Consider the following 19,975-nt stretch of genomic DNA (forward strand, 5'->3'; position numbering starts at 1 on the left):
TCACTTTTCGACTGACTTTTTCCCAACTTTTGTTAACATCGATTTTGAGTCTTCGACTCCTCGTGCACGTCAGGGATGCTCGGTTTCAAGGCGTGCGGTTTCTGTAGCCGGCTGATGTCGGTGACGGATCCGCAACGTGTGTGCCTGTTTTGCCTGGAGCGCGACCATGACCCCAAGTCGTGCTCCGAATGCCGGACCATGAATCCAAAGTCTTTGCGGGAGCAATCCCGAAAGCTTCTCGAGGCCCGGCAGTTGGCTCCGCGCCGTTTGAGGTCCCGGTCACGTGGGAGGTCGAGGGACCAGTCACGGAGCCACCACCACCAGTCTTCATCAAAGTCTTCGCACTCCTCAGGTAAGTCAAAGCACAAGAAGAAGTTGAAGAAGCATCGTCGCTCTTCGACTTCTCCCCGTCGCTCGTGTGAGGCTACGAGGGATGCGGGTGGTGCAGGATCTGCGGCCAACGGGTACTTTTCTGCCCCAGTTCTATCTTGGTTCTTTTCGGCCAGATTGGCAACCAGAGGAGGACTGGGAGGGGTCTGGAGAACCTTTGACTGACCAGTTGGGTTATGAACCGGACTGGAGAGAGGAACTGGGGGAAGCCAGTGGTCCGGATACCTCACCAGACCTTGGCATGTTGTCTCCTCCTACCGCGGCTATGGCTACAGTGGTGTTGCGTAGGGCAGCCGAGGCTCTCAACCTCAAGCTACCTACGGTGGCGGTCAGGACTAACCTCCTGACAGAGGTGCTTTAGCCGGTAGCGAGCTCTTCGGAGCCCCTGCTGCCATTTAATGAAGCCCTAAAAGACATCCTTTTGGGCATCTGGCCCAGGCCCAACACAGGGGCTCCTGTGGACAGGATAATTCCCTTCCGCTCCACTTGATAGAGAATCCGAAATGCTGGACCATCTTGGGAAGATGTTTTCTTCCTCCAGCTTGGGACTGCGGCCAGTAAACACTGCATGTCTGTTTGGCAGTTACACCCACTCCGTGTGGGATACGGTTGCGCAAGTGCTGCCTCAGTGGCCAAAGGAGGCCGGGCCATACTCTTTCCGACAGTTGCCGAAGGGAGAGACGCAGTGAAGTTTACCATGTGAAGTTATCTTGGCAGCCAAGCGTCCCTCCACTAAGACGGTATACACCTGCAAATGGAACAAATTTGTGGCATGGTGCACAGCAAAGGCTGTGGTTCCCTTTCTGCCCCTCTTTCTGAGGTTCTCTTGTTCCTCTTTTCTTTGGCCCAGCAGGGCTCTGCTCTGGACACTCTAAAGGGCTACCTCTCGGCCATTTCAGCCTTCCTTAGGCTTCCTTGTCAGACTTCTCTCTTCAAGTCCCCTGTTGTAAATCGTTTCCTTAAGGGCATTACTCATCTTTTTCCTCCTGTTCTCTTCGTAATGCCCCAGTGGGACCTGAACTTGGTTCTTACATGTCTTAAGTGTGCTCCCTTTGAGCCGCTACATAACTGTCCTCTCAGGCTTCTAACTTTGAAAACTGCCTTTCGGGTGGCCATCACCTCTACGCTCAGGGTGAGTGAGCTACAAGCTCTTTCTTTCAAGCCTCCCTTTCTGACTGTTAATCCGGACAAGGTCGTCCTCAGGACTAGACCTTCCTTTCTTCCCAAGGTGGTTACTTCTTTCCACATTGGCCAAACCATCATTTTGCCCACCTTCTTTCTCTCCACCGCATCCTTCAAAAGAGGAGGAGAGGCTCCACCATCTGGATCCAAAACATGTGCTTTCCATCTACTTGGATCGCACCAAACAATTCCGGGTGGACGACCAGCTCTTTGTTGATTACTTGGGCGCTAAGAAAGGTTGGGCCGTGCACAAACTGACCATCTCCAGGTGGGTTGTTCTGTGCATCAAAGCTTGCTATTCTTTGGTGAAGAAGGATCCTCCAGTGGGACTGCACGCCCATTCCACCAGGGCGACGGCAGCTACCATTGCTTTGGGACGGGGAGACCCCCTTAATGACATCTGTCAGGCAGCTACGTGGGCATCTCTGCACACGTTCACCAAACGCTACTGCCTGGACAGCAAGGTCCGGAGAGACGGCTTCTTTGGCCGTTCGTGTTCTCCAGGACTTTCTGGTGTGAACTTAGTTTGCAGACCCACCTCTGGGGTTGGTATTGCTGGGGTATCTTCTTAGATAAGGAATCTATAACTAACTGTTTCTTTCTACTGAACCAGTTACTTACCTTCGGTAACGATATATCTGTAAGAAACATAGACTAGTTATAGATTCCTTACCGCCCCACCCATCCTCCCCATTCTGCGAACTGACTTCTAGGGTTAGGGACCTCCTTTCAGGGTCCTAGTTTTGTGCACCAGTGGTCAGTGTCTTGCATGGCTCTGGGCTTCTGGCGTGGAAAGTCGTGTACAGAACTGATGTCAGCGCGCGAGTGCGGTGTTTATTTAGCTATCGCTGTGTCATCCAGGCAACCACGACACCAACGATAAACGCGGAGTCGACTGATGCTACCTTCCGACGCACAGGGGTACTACTGATTAAAAATTTTCCGGATCCAGTCTGACGCCTGGGGGTAATTCTAATGTAAGGAATCTATAACTAACCTATGTTTCTTACAGATATATCATTACCGAAGGTAAGTCAGTTGTTCTTCATCACTTAACCCCCCAAAAAATATACAGTGTTACAAAGTCTGTCTTTCTCCTTGTGTTACCAGAGAATGTACTCTATTCATCAGTTCAGTTGAATATCTGCAACAACTGTTCGGTTTTTCTTTTGTGACTTACTCTACAATATTGTAAACGTGGAACCTAGTTTGAACATTATCTCCTAGTAATTTCGCCATTATTGTAACTATTGTACTGGCCTTGACAAAGTCCCACGTAGATTGAATTGTGTTGATGTGGATTTATGTGATACATTTTGTGTATTGTGAAGTGGAAAACCCACAGTTGCCAAACCATAAGAAATGGGAAGTCTGTTATATACTTTCATAAGACCTTAACTGGAAGATTAAAGTTGACGACTCGAAGAATAGAATTGTATCTTATTTTTTAATATAGGCTGATGCTTAGTCATGTAAATATGACCTTTAAATATAAGGATTTAAATGTACTGCCGTCTTCCAAAATGAGCAACTGAAAAGGCCATCTTGCCTTTGTTATATGATGCTGTTTAACTAGATGGTGACTGTTAGAAATGGGGTTTCTGGTTGGCTAAGGTAGGCACCCAAGGCAGGCAGAACCCACAACTCTAGTCAGGGTAAGTTTGATGCACACCAAGATAACCTGTGCTCATCCTCTGATAGCTTGGTGCAGAGCAGGCAGGCTTATTCACAGAAGCAATGTCTAAAGCATTTGGGCAGCACTCTCACACAGTAACACAATGACTACACTACAAATAAGACTCCACACAGGGTTATATAAAAAATGTATATATTGTGCATAAAACAAGAAGACCAAAACGACATGTGCCAGTGAATACTTTGCAAAAAATGCAGGTTGTTAGGGTAAATAGTAAACGACTGCATTCAGAAAACATTGCGGATAGGAGCACCTGTGCGTCTACTAGACGGTATACAGTAAATTCTGTAAGACCTGTTGAGAGATGGCAATTCCTGTCAGGGATTAACCACTGGACATTTTGAGGCACGGGAGCGGGGAAAGTCGAACTCCGAACTGTCCTGGTGAGTGGTTTAGGTTTAAATGTCCTACAAACAAGGAATGTCCAGCATGAACTCTGGCAAGTCCAAAGCCCATCGCGGCTGCTCAGATTTGCAATTCTTTACTGAAAACAGGGCTGCCCGCGTGGGAGCGCTGGTCGATGTTCCTCCTACTATGGCCCCGGTTAGCCCCACAGTACCATCATGGTGGCTGGACCAAGGTCGGGGAGTCAGGAACTGCCAACGGGCCTCGGTAGCGGAGCCCGTGTTGTCACCTCAGCAATTGGTGCTGCTCTAGGGGGCGGAGCCAGCCAGAATGAACCTCAGAAGGCTTGGCTGCTCCATGTTACCAGAACAACGTGTTTCGGGGAAGGCTACGCTGAGGGGGGTCAGCGCTTGGTCCTGACGAGAGTGCTCGCGCCTCAGTGCATCTCTCCGAACGACAGGCAACACGAAACGCTGTGCTCGTAGTATGAAGCGCAGGCTTCTGTGAAGTTGTTTTAATTGCCAGAATCTGAATCCCACGGCAATAAAGATGATGCACAGTCTTTAATGGCCCTGAGACTCTGAAAGAACAGGGGGCAAGGCAACAACCCCATTGTAGAATTCTTGGGGTACAAGCAAGTAGCAGGCAGCAGACCAGGACATCAACGTAGGTTGCAAAGTGTCAACCGCTCCTGCAGCCCAGCATTCAACAAGCAGCAGGCCAACTCAGCAAAACAGTCAGGAAAATGGCAGTTCCTCCTGGCAGCATAGCAGTCCTCTGGCAATTTGCACATGTAGAGCCAGCAGCATCTGGTTACAAGTCCCATGCAGTATATAAAAATATGGGGTCAGACCCCCTGTATTTATACCCAAAAATGCCTTTGATGTTGGGGGTTACTTCAAAAGAACCCTTAGAAGTTCTCAAAGATCCCTTTCAGCCTAGCCCTGGCTCCAGACAATCAGCAGGGGTAAATTGAGAACCACCTCTTTCTCACCCTGCCCAGGAAGAGTATCAGTTTGCAGATGAATGCATATGTATCCCCTGTCATACCCAGCCCTTCCTGTGTTGTGGCTGTCTAGAGAGAATGCATTAAGTGCAGCTGTCACCCAGCCTAGATTTCTATTGGAGACATGCTGCAAAGCATAAAAAGTTATAAGGACAGAGAAAAGCCAACTTTCTAAAAATGGCATTTCTAAAATAGTAATGTGAAATCCAACTTCACTAGTAAGTAGGATTTATCACTACAATTCTAAACATACCAAACATGGCAACGCCACTCCTTTCTGATCAAGAATTACAACTGTAAAGTATATGAGGGAAAACCGGAGCTTTTTGGGACAGCAGGTCAGCATAAATCACTGAACATCTACGATTTGGAGACCCACTGGAGGGTAATTCTAAAATACATAAATGCTTGTTGCCGCGCAGAGTCTACAAGAGACAGAACACTGCTTGAAAGGGACATATCCCAGCATGAACACCAGTTAACTCACCTGTTAAACCTACTAAAGGTCAATTGAAATAATTAAATTTGCTGAGGAGATTGCCTTTCAGAATTTCTGCATACATCCTGGCAGCCTGTGATCAAGGAGCTGTGCTCCGAAATGTGTAAGGCACGCAAAGAACTCTGAATGGAGAATGCTGGTTGCTTTTATGTAAGATCTGCTGGTGAGTGCGTCTTTAAAGTGGGGACAGCCTTGTTCACAAGGCTTGTTGTAAGCCGAAAAGCGTAGACGAGGTTGGTCCATGATATGTGATACATTTAATTGTGCATAAATTACTGCACCACGTGGAGTGCGCCTTCACTTGACGGGTGCTGCTACCACACGGAGGCAAGCCCCGTCCACATAAAAACAACAAAAAACTTGCGTTCGCAAAGTAAGTAGCATACTCAGGAGTCCATGCTGGTTTTGAAATGTATTGTTTCGCCTTTGCTGACATCAACTTTGTAATCTCAGTGATTGATAGTTTCTTTTTTCTTCTTTTTTTTACTCACTCTCACTTTTTTTCCCTTTCTTATTGCATTCATTTTACATATATGTGTGCCACTAACATCACTGTTCCTTCTTAGCTACTTGTGGTGCCCTAACCACTGCTTTTTATTCACTATGGAATTCTTTACAAGGCCTGTCCATCCTTCCACTACTGCAAGTTATGGCTACTAAACATGCTCCGTCTCTTATGTACGGAGTCGAGGCTTTGAGAGAAAGAGCGGATAAAATAATTGATAATGCTATATCAGGGACATATCGACGCCTTTTCAGTCTTCTTCACCAGGCCTCTCCTGCTCAAATTCATGTAGAGTTTGGTCTTAGGAGGCAGAGCATAAGCAACTTGGGTCCTCAGTTTAAATGTTGCTATAAGCTAAGAAATCACCCAAGACCTACCCTAAGTTCCAATTTGTGGAAAGCCAAAAGTGATTCAAGAAACACTATGTAATATGGTTATTTAAACTTAGCCTTAACTACCTACACGGCTGAGGAGGTCTGGGCTGTAACCCTTACCTACATTTAATAGAGTCATAAATTCATCTGGAAATAATATCTCATCCCTATTAGACAAAGCTGTGCTGTTTAAAAAATCTCATGCATGGATGGTAATGGGTTCATATGACCCCATCAAATTTCAAACCTACTTAGGGTGTTTGTATGGTCTAAAGTCCTAGCTCAAGCTGCTGAGTCTTCAATTAGGTGTTTTTTAAGCACATTTTAATTCTCCTGTTTAGAGGAGATAAACTGTTTAGACTTCATGTTGGCTTTGTAACTATCCAAAGGAAGACATTTGCCATATTGTCTGTTTCTGCCCAGCACTAATGGCTGAACAGAAAGGACTGTGGAAACAGTACTTTATTAGAAACACCATATGTACGTTTTGGCACGGGTAAACAGTTGGAACAACGCGGACAGAGCCATGCGTGTTCCAGCTTTGCAAGCGCTACCACGCTTGCCTTAACCACGCATATGCGTGGTTAAGGCAGTGCGTGGTCAAATTGCTGGTTGGGGAAAGCAGGAAGCAGGACTGATCAGGAGAGGACACGATGCGGTGAGGTAAGTAGGGCTCGGGCCCGGTGTTGGAGGTGGTTAGTTTGTATGCTTTGGGGGTGGGGGTAGTTTAGTTTTCAGGGATGGGGGGTCAGGGTAGTTTTCAGGGCTGGGGAGGTCAGGGTAGTTTTCAAGGATGAGAGGGGTGGGGCTAATTTTCAGGGCTGGGGGAAGTTATCAGTGCTGGGGGATGGGTTGTTTTTTAGGAGGGATGGTGTAGTTTTAGATGTCAGGGCGGAGGGCATGGGGGCCATTTTAGGGCTCAGGGCGGGGGACAGGGATCGTAATACTTTTTAGGGCTTGGGGGGGGGGCAGGTTAGTTTTTAGGGCTCTGGGGGGCTCGGGTAGTTTTTAGGGCTTACCGAAGGGCAAGGAATCTTTTAGGGCTCAAGGGGGGTCGAGGTAGTTTTTAGGGCTCAGAGGAGGGCGAGGTTGTTTTTAGGGCTCGGGGGGGTTGTTAACAGGATGGAGGGGTAGGAGTCGGGGGTTAAGACTTACCTGTCAAGTTTGAACCACTGATATGTCTTTACCATACATGCCTTAACAATGCATAATTCACTGTAAAGGCATATTTGTGGTAAAGGCATATTCGTGGTTATGACTTGCGTTGTTGAGATGGCCTGGAACCGGCATGCCTGGTTCCTTCACACAACCATCGGCAAGCAGTTTTATAGCCTGTCTTCAAGGGTAGGATGCGATGTTCTGTGGGAAATTCCTTAAGATTATGTGCATTGCAGATTCAAAACTAGCATAGTTCGAGTCATAAAGGAAATTCTGTCTATGGTATTTGAATGGAGTTGGAAATGCTTCACGATCAATCATCTGCTCCGTGTCATATTATGGAATAACTGAAACAAAACAACAAAGTATTATTCTCCTATATCAAACGTACTAGGATTGCATGTATATGTTTATTCCTGTAGTTTTATTTTTCATATTGTAGTGGTTTTAGTATGTAGAATTGAAGTCTAGGACAAGCATTTAGCACTTTTACTTGTGTATTTTGTACTAACCAACTATTTTTATTGCAAAGGCCGTCTCTAGTTTGATCAGTGTGCTGACCTTTGAAACTAGACCAAATTAATTTTACCCTGTTCTTTTTTTTTTTTTAAAGAATTTTTATCAGTGATCAAAATTTGAACACGCAAAACACTCCTACTCAGTTTACTTGTCTATGTAATGCTAGTACGTTTTATATTCTGTAGTTTGGTAGTCTAAAGAATTGCATTAGTACGAAGTTATGAAATGTAGGACAAGCACATTGCACTTTATTCTGTGTATTTTGCACTAACTAGACATTTTATGGTAATACTGCTGTTTCTTGTTGTGTTGTTTTCTTGTGGATCTGTATCTACGATGATATCATAAATGAATTATAATGCTCATTTCTTGCAAACTCTTGAATGCACAAAGCACTTCGATCTAGTATTCTCGATCAGATAAAACTAGTATGCTTCTATTTCATGGTTAGTAGTTTAAGATTGGAAAATAAGCATAGGACTAAGACCTTTATCTAGAGTATCTTTTTTTGCAGTTAGTCTACGGTATTACCTGGCCTCTTAGAGTATTTATCTTTGCAATGCAATTGTGGAGATCTAAATCGTATATTTCTTTTTAATATCTTTAACATGATTCTGATTTCTGGCCTAATCATGTATTTCATTAAGAAATGTTAGCATGTGATTAATGATTTATGGTAATATCTCTCCTTTCTTACTTGGGTAATGGGTAGTGTGCTTAAGCTAGTCAAAAACTGGTATAGCAAAATAATGATTTTATTTTGATAATATTGTACGTTTTAATTAACTGAACAATATAGCGTTACTTACTAACTTAAATAAGGTGGCGCTCCAGTGAAAGCATTTTGTTGTTGAATAATTATTTTTGATAAATATGACTTTCATGCATATTTCTGTCTTTAGGTGTACAATGCGCATTGGGAAGGGAATCCATCCTGAAAGCATCCCGGGTTGGTGCCAGGCTTTTTCTCTTGATGGAGGTAGTGGGGTTCGATCTCTGAAAGTAATCCAGCAAGGCAACCGGCCTCCCCTAATTTATAACATTGGTAAGTTGACATGCTTGAATGTACATACGTTAAGCATGTGGTGTTACTAAATATCATGAAATGTATTCATTTTAATTGCTATGCACTTACTAGAATATTGGCTGTCCAATTTTATGTCCTCCTCTTAAGCAGTGATATTTCTACAAAAGTGTGCTTGTGTAGATTAATATATTGTAACTGTTTTTAACCACTAGTCACAACCGAGCAATATCAGACATGACAACAGGTGTACTATTTTATACAAAGATTTGTTTCAACATAAAAATTAATGGTGCCTTTTTTGGGGTGGTTTATTTCTAAACTTTGTTTTCTGTCAAATCTTTACCAGCAATTGTATACACTCCATAAAAATTCAAAGTGCCTAAAGGTAAATGCTTGTTTCTTAGCCCTACTCTCCTCAGTTAAAATCTGTTTCAAAGCTTTTCCCTATGTTATAGTTCAAGTCCATGAAATCCAGCTTTATTTGATTAAGAGTTTATTCTAAAAATAATAATGAACATCTTCACGTTTCATCACAATCGGTTCATTAAGACACATAAAGAGTTCAAAATTATTCTATACATGAATAAACTCAATGGGTGGTATACAATAAAAGTGAATGCAGGAGATCATTTTACATAAAGTGCCACGTGCATAATGTGTAATGCAGCATCAACCTACAACCCTGGACATCATTAGTCAATATGCGTCCTGTCTTCTTCATAAACTAGGGCCATGAGATGTGAGTTATATTTTCTTCTTCTAATTGCCATCTGAATTTAAACCGCCACCACATTACTAATAACAGTGGCACATTACTAATAACAGTGGTTTAAAATTGTTAAACCTGTTCACAAACCCTTAAGCAGAGATCAAAGTAAGAGCACCGTCAGCCGATTGGGCAAGGCAGGTAGCCTGCACCCTTCATGATAAAATTAAGGTGATCCAGCAGTCATTCTCCTCAGAGATGGAAGAAGCGACATCCTCCCACTACTCACACAGGGATGATTTATTTTCACTCTCCCCTTCAAAGGTATTGTTACAAAGGCCGCCACTGTCACAATTCCCCACCCTCAAACTGGAAGACTCTCTCACCTATCTCTCGGAGCTGAAGTCAGCATCACCTACTGATGCCTGTCCTGCTAAAATGTTACCAGCACTAGCAGCCACCTTAAACGTGCCAGTCAATAAGGTAATCAACTCCTCAGTGGTTACGGGTGTCATACCATCTGCCTGGAAGCAGGCACAAATCTTGCCTCTCCTGAAGAAACCCAATGCAGACCCCATCAACCCTACTAACTAAAGACCAATGTCCCTTCTTCCTGCTTTCGCAAAGGTAGTAGAAAAACATGTTAACACCATAATGACAGAATACATAAAGGAATATGATCTCCTACACTCCACGCAATCTGGATTTAGGGCTAACTACAGCAAAGAGTCTGACCTACTGGAAGTGACTGAATACCTTAAAGAATAGCATGATGATGGGGGAAGAGCATTCAATATGGTGCCCCATGAAATGCTCTTAAACAGATTAAATAACATGGGCACAAAAGGGAAGGCATTGGCATGGAGTACATCTTTTCTGGAACACAGGGAACAGATCATTTGGACTCCTCCCTTCTCTGCCAGAATGCCAAACATAAAGGCGGTGGTCCCGCAGGGATCTGCCCTGAGTCCCACGTTATTCAATCTGTATATGTCACCACTTGCATCATTAGCAGAGGCAGATGGCGCAATAACAGTCTCTTATGCGGATGATATGCAGCTGATTTTCTCATGCAAGAAAGGGGATGACTTTAATAGAGAAATAATTAGATCCTGCCTCGCCAATGTTTTCAAATGGTTGAAGCAGAATCAGCTTAAATGCAACCCCAATAAAATCGATATTATATTCTTCGGCCAACCTGTAGAGAACAATTGGGCTCAGTGGTGGCCTTCAGACCTCTCTTTTCCAGCACTGCCCAATCAGTAGTAAAAACCTAGGTATCCATATTGACAATGAACTATTGATGCAGACCCAAGTTCAAGCCCTAGTAGGAACCTGTTTTGGAGTACTACGGATGCTCAAGAAATTTCTACCGCTTCTTCCCCTGGATTCCAGGAAGACAGTGGTTCAGGCTCCGATCACATCCAGACTGGACTATGCTAATGCCCTTTATCTGGGTCTTCCGGACTGCCTGCTATAGCGTCTTCAGGTAGTGCAGAATTCAGCAGCAAGAGCAATTTTTAAACTAAAACCCAGATCACATATGACCCCCCATCTGTGGTCCTTTCATTGGCTCCCAGTTAGGAAGAGAATAAAATGTAAGGCCGTGGTTATTTTTTTAAAAAGCCTTCCATGGAACAGGTGCCACCTACCTTAGAAAACGAGTCGGCCTCTATTTGCCCACCAGGACACTCAGATCGTCCAATGAAGACCTGGCTTGCATCCCCAAAGCTCGCCTGGCACGCAGAAGAGGCAGATCCTTTGGCTTTTTGAGAGCCCACGTTAGGAATAAACTACCAGCAGCTCTGAGATCTCTGACAGTAGTGCTCTCACACTTTAAAAAATAGCTGAAACTTGGCTATTTAAAATCTGAGCCTCGTAGGAAGTGCAGTTGTTAATTGTCAGCGCCGGGACTCTCTCGACAGAGTAGCTGTGCGCTATACAAATACGGGTCATTCATTCATTCATTCATTACAAACTCTCATTTTCTAAATTACAGATAAAATCAAAGGCAGTATTATAGGTGAACAATTTTTCCTTTAAAAATAATAGACGTAAGTGCTCTTCCAAATATCTCTATAAAAATCACAAAATAGGATAAAATGTAAAGTTGTCTGGTCAGATTTTTCATCACAGGGGCACTTTGGGAGATTTTGTTTCCATTTGCCCATGGTTGGGAAGGCTAAAGGCTATCAAAAAATGGACGATCCCCATGCTTAAGCTAGTAAGATAAAATCTATGTTTTATGTTCGAGACCTGGAGTAATTAACATTGTGTCCCTGGTCCAATGGACCTATCGCAGTATTCCCCGGTCAGCTGCTTCGAGTTTGCCTCAACTTCCCTTAGCCATTCCCTCGATTCTATGAGCCCGGTTTTTAGTTCCTTTTTACCATAATTAAGAATTTGCGAAGGATTATTAAAATCAATGTTCTCGGCGCAATTTTTTTTAAAGATTACTAATATACATCCAACAGGGAATTCTTTTACCATGCTCAAGGGTGAGACAATCCTTAATGATTTCCTGGGGAAATTTGGTTCCCTCCTTACTCCATAACCCATACCAGACAGTGAGACCTGCTACACTGATAAAATCATTAATATAAGGGGCAGCAAGCTCTTTGTGCACCCTATAAATAGGGGTAGAGTTGGGAACGGCTAACAATCTTCTTAAATAGATATTTTCTTGAGTCTGGAGGATAGCATAGTTAGCTGCTCCCTAGAGCGCAGCACCATAGCGAGTTCCAGTAAGCCACTTACTCCTATAAAGGGTCAAAATTTCCCTAATTTGTTTAGTCCCCATTTTTTGAGGAACTAAAAATTGCCTCTGTAGTCCGTGTAAATTTTAATTTACAGCAATCAATATAGGGTCCCAAATGACCGTTTGCTGTGAACAACAGTCCTAAATATGTAAATGAATGTGTTTCTGCGATAGGAACCCTATTTACATGGTGGGACCTAGTCTTTGGCTTCCCTTTTCCACACACCATCGTAAATGTTTTTTATCAAATTAGATAACAAATCCTTTTCCTGCATATATTCTGCAAACTTCTCAATTAGGCACTGGAGTCTGTTAGCGGTTCTAGGTAAAAGGACTGCGTCGTCCGCATATAAAGCAAGGTGGGGACTGTAGGAGAGTAGGGTCTGCTTCCTATGGTCACCCCCACTTTTTGCTTTTGCTTCACTGGTTTTCGACTTAGATGTGGCTGTGGGCCTGCTAATCAGACCCACAGCCCAGCTGTTCTCTCTCTAAATTCATACTATGTACTTTAGGTACATAACCCAATTGGTAAGGATCACCTTATAGGGCCCTGTACAGTGTACCTTAGGTACCATGGGCATGTGTGTACCCTAGGCCTACCAGGGGCTGCAGCGTGTATTATGCCACCCCTGGCTGGCCTCCCATCATGACGCAACTGGCTGATCACTCAGCTGGGGCAAGGTCGTGTAATCACCCCTTGCTTAGGTATAGTATTCCTATACCTACCTTATATATAGACACATGGGTAACATTTCAGTCACTCCTATGGCAGGCCTTAACACTCCTGAAGGCAGAGTGCTTGGTAACATGTGAATCTGAAAGAAACACGTTAGTTAGATTCCTCACCTTAGAATATCCCCAGGCGTCAGACTGGATCCGGAAGATTTTTCGTCAGCAATACCCCTTGCGCGTCGCTAGGCGTCGTCTGCGGCTCCGCGTCCATCGTCGGCGTCGTGCGCCGGAATGACGTCGTCGGAGTACTTAGACGCCGCCCTCGCGCGCTGACGTCAGTTCTTCTTTTTTCCGCGCCAGTAAGCGCAGATCCGGGAGAGCTACCCCTTTTAGTCTTTTTTGACTAAATCTTTTTTGATCACTTTTGATCCTTGTCTGTCGACATCTGGTGCCGGTAGGATGCCTGGGTTCAAGGCTTGCGAGGATTGCCATCGACTGATGTCGGTGACCGACCACCACCGCCGGTGCCTCTACTGTTTAGGCCCCGACCACGACGCGGAGTCGTGCTCCGATTGCCAGGCCCTGACTTCGAAGGCTCGGCGGGAGCGGTCCCGCAAGCTTCTCGAGCTTCGCCACTCGGCTCCGCGTCGTGCGCGATCCCGGTCCAGGAGGAGGTCCAAGGATCGCTCGCGGAGCCCTAGCCGACGCCACCATCGATCGTCGGGCTCCAAGTCGTCGGGTAAGTCCAAACGCTCTAAGAAGTCCAAGCGGCGACATCGCTCTTCGGACTCCCCTCGCCGGTCGCGCGACTCCGGCGGAGCCGCAGGCGCCGCGCCCGTCCCCATACCCTCCGGTCCCTGGGACTAACGCGACGCCGGCGGAGGTCAGTGCCTTCCTCTCGGCCATGAGGAGCCTGGCCCCGCCGTCGACGCCCGCTGGCGCGCCTTCGGGCCCCGCGGACTCGACTGGGCGACCTTGCCTGCCGGCGGCTTCGGCGCCGTCGACGACTCCGGTCTCGACGCCGCAGGTCCCCGCGGGGCCCATGCCTGGGCCCCCGTCGACGCCGGTTGACCTAACCACTCCTCCACCGGCGCCGGCGCATGAACCACCGACGCCGTCACCGGCGCCGCAGGCGCAGACGCCTACACCTCCGGTGCCGCCGACGCCGCCGCCTTTGGTGCCGACTCCGGACGGCGTCCAACCCCAGTTTAGCCCTATTCCGGACCCGGCGCCGCAACGGCGTCGACCGACGCTGCGTCCGGCGCCGCTTGAGACCTATCATCTCTACAGTCCGGCTCCGATCATTCCTCCTGTTTATCAGGAATCGGACGACGGGGGCGACTGGGAGGGGTTCGAGGACCCTATGGCTGTTCAGTCGCAGCTTTCACAGGACTGGGCAGATGAACTGGGGGAGGCCAGTGGTCTAGATACCTCGCCAGACACTGGATTCACTTCTCCTCCGACTGTGGCTTCGGAGGAGGGTGCAGCATTTTCTGTGGTGCTGCGCAAGGCGGCCGCAGCCCTTGGGCTCGAGCTGCCTGCCGTGGCTGTGAGGACTAACATCCTCACTGAGGTGCTTCAAACCGCAGCAAGCTCCACTGAGCCTCTGCTGCCGTTCAATGAGGCTCTCACTGACGTTCTGCAGGGCACCTGGTCCAAGCCCTCCACAGTTCCTCCTGTGGATAGGAACGTTGCCAGGCGCCACCGCCCTGCTCCGGGCGACCCCAGTTTCCTGTCCCAACACCCCACCCCGAGAGTCTGGTTATCCAGGCCTCTACCTCCCAATCCTCCTTCCCGACCGCTCCGCCGGACCGGGATTCCAAGAGACTCGAGCAGTTTGGCAAGAAACTGTTCTCGTCCCTTAGTTTGGGCCTGCGGTCTTTAAACACCGCCTGTCTCTTGGACCGTTATTCCCATTCTCTGTGGGATACGGTGGAGGACGTGCTGCCCCTGTGTCCGGAGGAGGTCCGGACACGTCTTACCCAGGCTTTGGCCGATGGGAGGGATGCAGCGCGACACGCCATACGTTGTGGGCTTGACACCACGGACTCGCTGGGTCGGGCGATTTCCACCACGGTGGCGCTCCGCCGCCACGCCTGGATGCGGTCCACGTCATTTTCCGGGGATGTCCAGAACACCCTCATGGACATGCCCTTTGATGGCACTCGCCTGTTTGGTGAGGAGGCGGACAGTGCGCTGAACCGCTTTAAGGACTCCCGGGCTACGGCCAAGTCCTTGGGCCTCTCGGCTCCGCGGGCGCACACCTCCGCTTTTCGCCCCTTTCGTGGCCAAGGAAGGGGCGCCTCCTCACGTCCGCCCAGCCACCAGCCGCAGAACCAACCTGCGCGCGGTCGCGGACGTGGTTTCCGCCATGGCGGATCTGGAGGACGACGTGGTCAGCCCACATCCACCCCGGCAGCATCCGCCTCAAAGCCTTCCTAGTCCGAGCTTTCAGGCCCATTCCACGCCAGTGGGCGGCAGAGTTCGCCATCACCTGCTCCACTGGCGGTCCATTACATCGGACAGGTGGGTGCTGCAAATCGTCCGAAGGGGCTACTCCCTCCCCTTCGAGACGACCCCTCCAGCCATGCCACCGCAGCACCACCGTATCTCGGGGGATCATTTGAATCTTCTCCGCGAGGAAGTTTCGGCTCTCTTGGCCAAGGGGGCCGTCGAGCGCGTTCCGAGTCCAGAAGTAGGTCGTGGTTGTTATTCCCACTACTTTCTGGTTCCCAAGAAGGGCAAAGGGGGCCTACGCCCCATCTTGGACCTCCGGAACGTCAATGCCTTCCTCCGAAAGGAAAGGTTCAAGATGTTAACCTTGGCTCAGGTTCTAGCTGCCCTAGACCCCGGAGACTGGATGGTAGCGTTGGACTTGCAGGACGCATACTTCCATATCCCCGTCCTGCCGGCCCACCGGCGCTACCTGCGGTTCACGGTGGGCCAAGAGCATTTTCAGTTTACCGTGCTCCCCTTCGGCCTCACCAGTGCCCCTCGGGTGTTCACAAAAGTGATGGCGGTGGTCGCAGCTCATCTGCGCAGATCAGGGGTTCCAGTCTTCCCCTATCTCGACGACTGGTTGTTGAAGGCGGGCTCGCCCCAGGCAGTCGTCTCCCACCTCCAGACTACGGCGGATCTCCTGCATTTGCTGGGATTTTCCATCAACGTGCCGAAGTCACACCTGAGTCCCTCTCAGAAGCTCCTCTTCATCGGAGCAGTTCTCGATTCGGCGCAGTTCCGGGTCTATCCACCGGAACAGCGGGTCCGGGATATACAGGCCCTGATTCCCATCTTTCGGCCTCTATCCTGGGTTTCGGTCAGGCTAGTGTTGCGGCTTCTGGGGCTGATGGCCTCCTGCATCCTACTAGTGCATCACGCCAGGCGGCGCATGCGGGCTCTGCAGTGGGACCTGAAGTTTCAGTGGGCCCAGCATCACGGCAACCTGTCCGACCATGTCTTGATCTCGGAGGGCACTGCACAACAGTTGCAGTGGTGGCTCACGGACCGCGATTGGGTCATGGGCAGGAGCCTCTCCCTTCCCCAACCGGAGCATGTCGTAGTGACGGATGCGTCCCTCCTGGGCTGGGGTGGCCATATGGGAGAGGCGGAGATCAGGGGCCTCTGGTCTCCGGCGGAGTCTCGTCTCCACATCAACCTGTTGGAGTTGAGAGCGATCCGACTTGCACTGAAAGCCTTCCTTCCCTCTGTCAGGGGCAGTGTCGTGCAGGTGTTCACGGACAACACCACCGCCATGTGGTTTTGCAACAAACAGGGCGGGGTGGGGTCGTGGACCCTTTGTCAGGAGGCTCTGCGCCTCTGGACGTGGCTGGAACACCAGGGCGTCACCCTAGTGGTTCAACATCTGGCGGGCTCTCTGAACGCCAGAGCGGACGAACTCAGCCGCCGGTGCATGATGGATCACGAATGGCGTCTGAACTCCGAAGTGGCGCAAGGTCTCTTTCAGCAGTGGGGAGAGCCTTGGTTAGATCTATTCGCCACCGAAGAGAACGCGCAATGTCAGCAGTTCTGCGCGTTGGAATTTCCAAGGCGGCACTCGCTCGGCGACGCTTTTCGTCACGAGTGGAGTTGCGGTCTGTTGTACGCCTTTCCGCCTATACCTCTTCTGCCCAGAGTGCTGAAGAAGATCAGGCACGACCGGGCCCAAGTCATCTTGGTGGCTCCGGATTGGGCACGAAGGTACTGGTATCCCGAGCTACTCAGTATGTTGACCGATCCCCCGATACGTCTGCCCCTTCGGGAGGATCTTCTGTCGCAGCAGCAGGGGACGGTCCTCCACCCGAACCTGTCCAGCCTCCACCTCCATGCGTGGAGATTGAGCGGCGGCAGTTGATGCCATTTGACTTGCCTCCTGAAGTCTGTGATATCATTCTGGCAGCCAGGCGTCCCTCCACAAAGACGGTATACGCCTGCCGGTGGAACAAATTTGTGGCATGGTGCACAGCAAAGGCTGTGGATCCCCTTTCCGCCCCTCTTTCTGAGGTTCTCCTCTTTCTTCTTTCTCTGGCCCGGCAGGGCTCTGCCCTGGGCACCCTGAAAGGTTATCTTGCTGCCATCTCCGCCTTCTTGCGGCTTCCTGATCAGCCTTCTCTTTTCAAGTCCCCTGTGGTTACACGCTTTCTAAAAGGCATTACTCACACGTTCCCTCCTGTCCCTTTTGTAATGCCTCAGTGGGACTTGAATCTGGTCTTGACATTCCTGATGTGCGCTCCCTTCGAGCCTCTTCACAATTGTCCTCTTCGTCTTCTGACTCTTAAGACTGCTTTTCTGGTAGCCATCACCTCGGCTAGACGGGTGAGTGAGCTCCAGGCTTTATCTTCAAAGCCTCCTTTTCTCTCTGTTCATCCGGACAAGGTTGTCCTTCGGCCTCGTCCTTCCTTTCTTCCGAAAGTGGTGACTCCATTTCATCTTGGGCAGTCTGTCACCTTGCCCACCTTCTTTCCGCCTCCGCATCCTTCCAAAGAGGAAGAGAGGCTCCACCGTCTGGACCCAAAACGTGCGCTCTCCTTTTATCTGGACCGCACAAAACAGTTCCGGGTGGACGACCAGCTTTTTGTTGGGTACGTGGGCGCTAAGAAGGGGAAAGCTGTGCACAAACGGACCATCTCTCGGTGGGTCGTTTTGTGTATCAAAATTTGCTATTCTTTGGCAAAAAAGGACCCTCCTGTTGGGCTGCGCGCCCATTCTACTCGGGCCACAGCGGCTACTACTGCTTTGGGACGGGGAGTCCCTTTGCAGGACATCTGTCAGGCGGCGACGTGGGCTTCGTTACACACGTTTGCCAGGCATTATTGCCTTGACAGCCAGGTCCGGAGGGATGGCTTCTTTGGCCGTTCTGTCCTCCAGGACTTTCTGGTGTGATCTTGGTTCGCAGACCCACCACCGGGGATGGTATTGCTTGGGTATCTATTCTAAGGTGAGGAATCTAACTAACGTGTTTCTTTCAGATGAACAAGTTACTTACCTTCGGTAACGATGTATCTGTAAGAAACATTAGTTAGTTAGATTCCTCACCGACCCACCCATCCTCCCCGTTCTGCGAACTGACATCTAGGGTTAAGGTTGTCCTTTTCAGGCCCCTAGATTTTATTTTTGGCACCAGTGTCGGTCTTTGCATGGCTCTGCGTTCCTGGCGCGGAAAGCTATGTACAAGAACTGACGTCAGCGCGCGAGGGCGGCGTCTAAGTACTCCGACGACGTCATTCCGGCGCACGACGCCGACGACGGACGCGGAGCCGCAGACGACGCCTAGCGACGCGCAAGGGGTATTGCTGACGAAAAATCTTCCGGATCCAGTCTGACGCCTGGGGATATTCTAAGGTGAGGAATCTAACTAACTAATGTTTCTTACAGATACATCGTTACCGAAGGTAAGTAACTTGTTCGATAGTGCTCTAGCATGAGCTGAGCCTGTCTGCAGCTTTCGGAACCATGTCCTTATAGCTGTTCTATGATATCGCCTACCATATACTCTTAAAGTGCCTTATAATCCTCGCAGTTATGGTAACTATGGTTTGGCTTTATCAAAACATGTCGTGTAAGGTGTCTAACACTTTGGAATACTACCCCCACCCCATTTCTGGCGATGAGGATAGTATTCCCCCCTTCTAGAGGGAGAAGACATGTTGAAGACCTACTACCCGGTTAAAGTTAACCAGAGCCCCAGCATCACAAAATGGATGCTGCTGCCACAGACACAAGTCTGATCTCCTGCTGCTGGGAGTCCTTCCAGCGAGGGAGGCTTGGACAATAGGTTTCCTGCCTTGGGAGGTGCTAGCACCACCCTAGACAGGGCTTAGTGTATTGGGGCAGGGAGGGATGAAAGCAACGAGACACTACCTGGGGCACACAAGGTGTCCCATGCATAGTCCGGTTCAAACCGGTGCTGGGGCACTCCAGCCCCAGTCCTGGCGCGAAACTGGACAAAGGGAAGGGGGTGTAACCACCCCCCTCCCTGGTCCCACCCATAGGAGGGACCTAGCAGGTAACCCAGCCCCCCAGATTAGTATAAGAGTGGGAGCTGAGTCCCTAGGATTTTGGAGTATCCTGAACTGAAACTAGACACAAAACTCTGGACCTTCGACATTCGACGACAAGAAGACTGAAGTATCTCCCTTGTGGCCAAGGAGTGGCTACCCTGTGCAAACAGGCACCAACAAGCGATCTGCCGTTTACTTTGCCCAAGTTCTACGAGGAACCGACTGCAGAGCCCGACCAGCGCCATGACCTCCAGACTTCTCTGACCCTGATCCACATCCACAGCCAAGTTGAGATCCGTGGAGGCGACGAGAGACGTGGGACCGGCTACCTGGGAAAATTGGCGAGTAGTTTCTAGCGCAGCTTCTGAGGCATCCTCGAAGTTGTGCTCTGGGGATTGAGAAGCCCCAACCCCGAGCACCATCTGCACCGAAGATCAGCCCTCCACACTCCATGAGTTCTGCGTGGGGCCCTTCTGCATTTTCCTGCTCGACGCGTCTTTCCGGTTGCTTGCCTGTTGGCTAGTAGCCTCAGTGACGACGAACCCTTAACTTTTCACCGCTGGTTTGGCTCCTCCAGACTGGCCCTTGCTTGAAAGAGAAGCACCTCAGACCTTCCTGGTCTGCACCTGAAGCGAATTTCC

General features: G+C 49.1%; 1 protein-coding gene across 2 annotated transcripts in view; it reads left to right on the forward strand.

Moving 5' to 3' along the window:
- The window catches only part of VPS13D (vacuolar protein sorting 13 homolog D), a 2,738,381-nt gene that overhangs the window by 1,619,074 nt on the left and 1,099,332 nt on the right, over nt 1–19,975 (forward strand). For both annotated transcript variants that reach the window (XM_085608633.1, XM_085608634.1), the window contains exon 50: nt 8,577–8,719. In XM_085608633.1, the coding sequence (XP_085464759.1) occupies nt 8,577–8,719 (143 nt within the window). The remainder of the gene's footprint in view (nt 1–8,576; nt 8,720–19,975) is intronic.

Source organism: Triturus cristatus, chromosome 1_2 (genome assembly GCF_964204655.1).
Source record: "Triturus cristatus chromosome 1_2, aTriCri1.1, whole genome shotgun sequence".
Classification (NCBI taxonomy): Eukaryota; Metazoa; Chordata; class Amphibia; order Caudata; family Salamandridae; genus Triturus; species Triturus cristatus.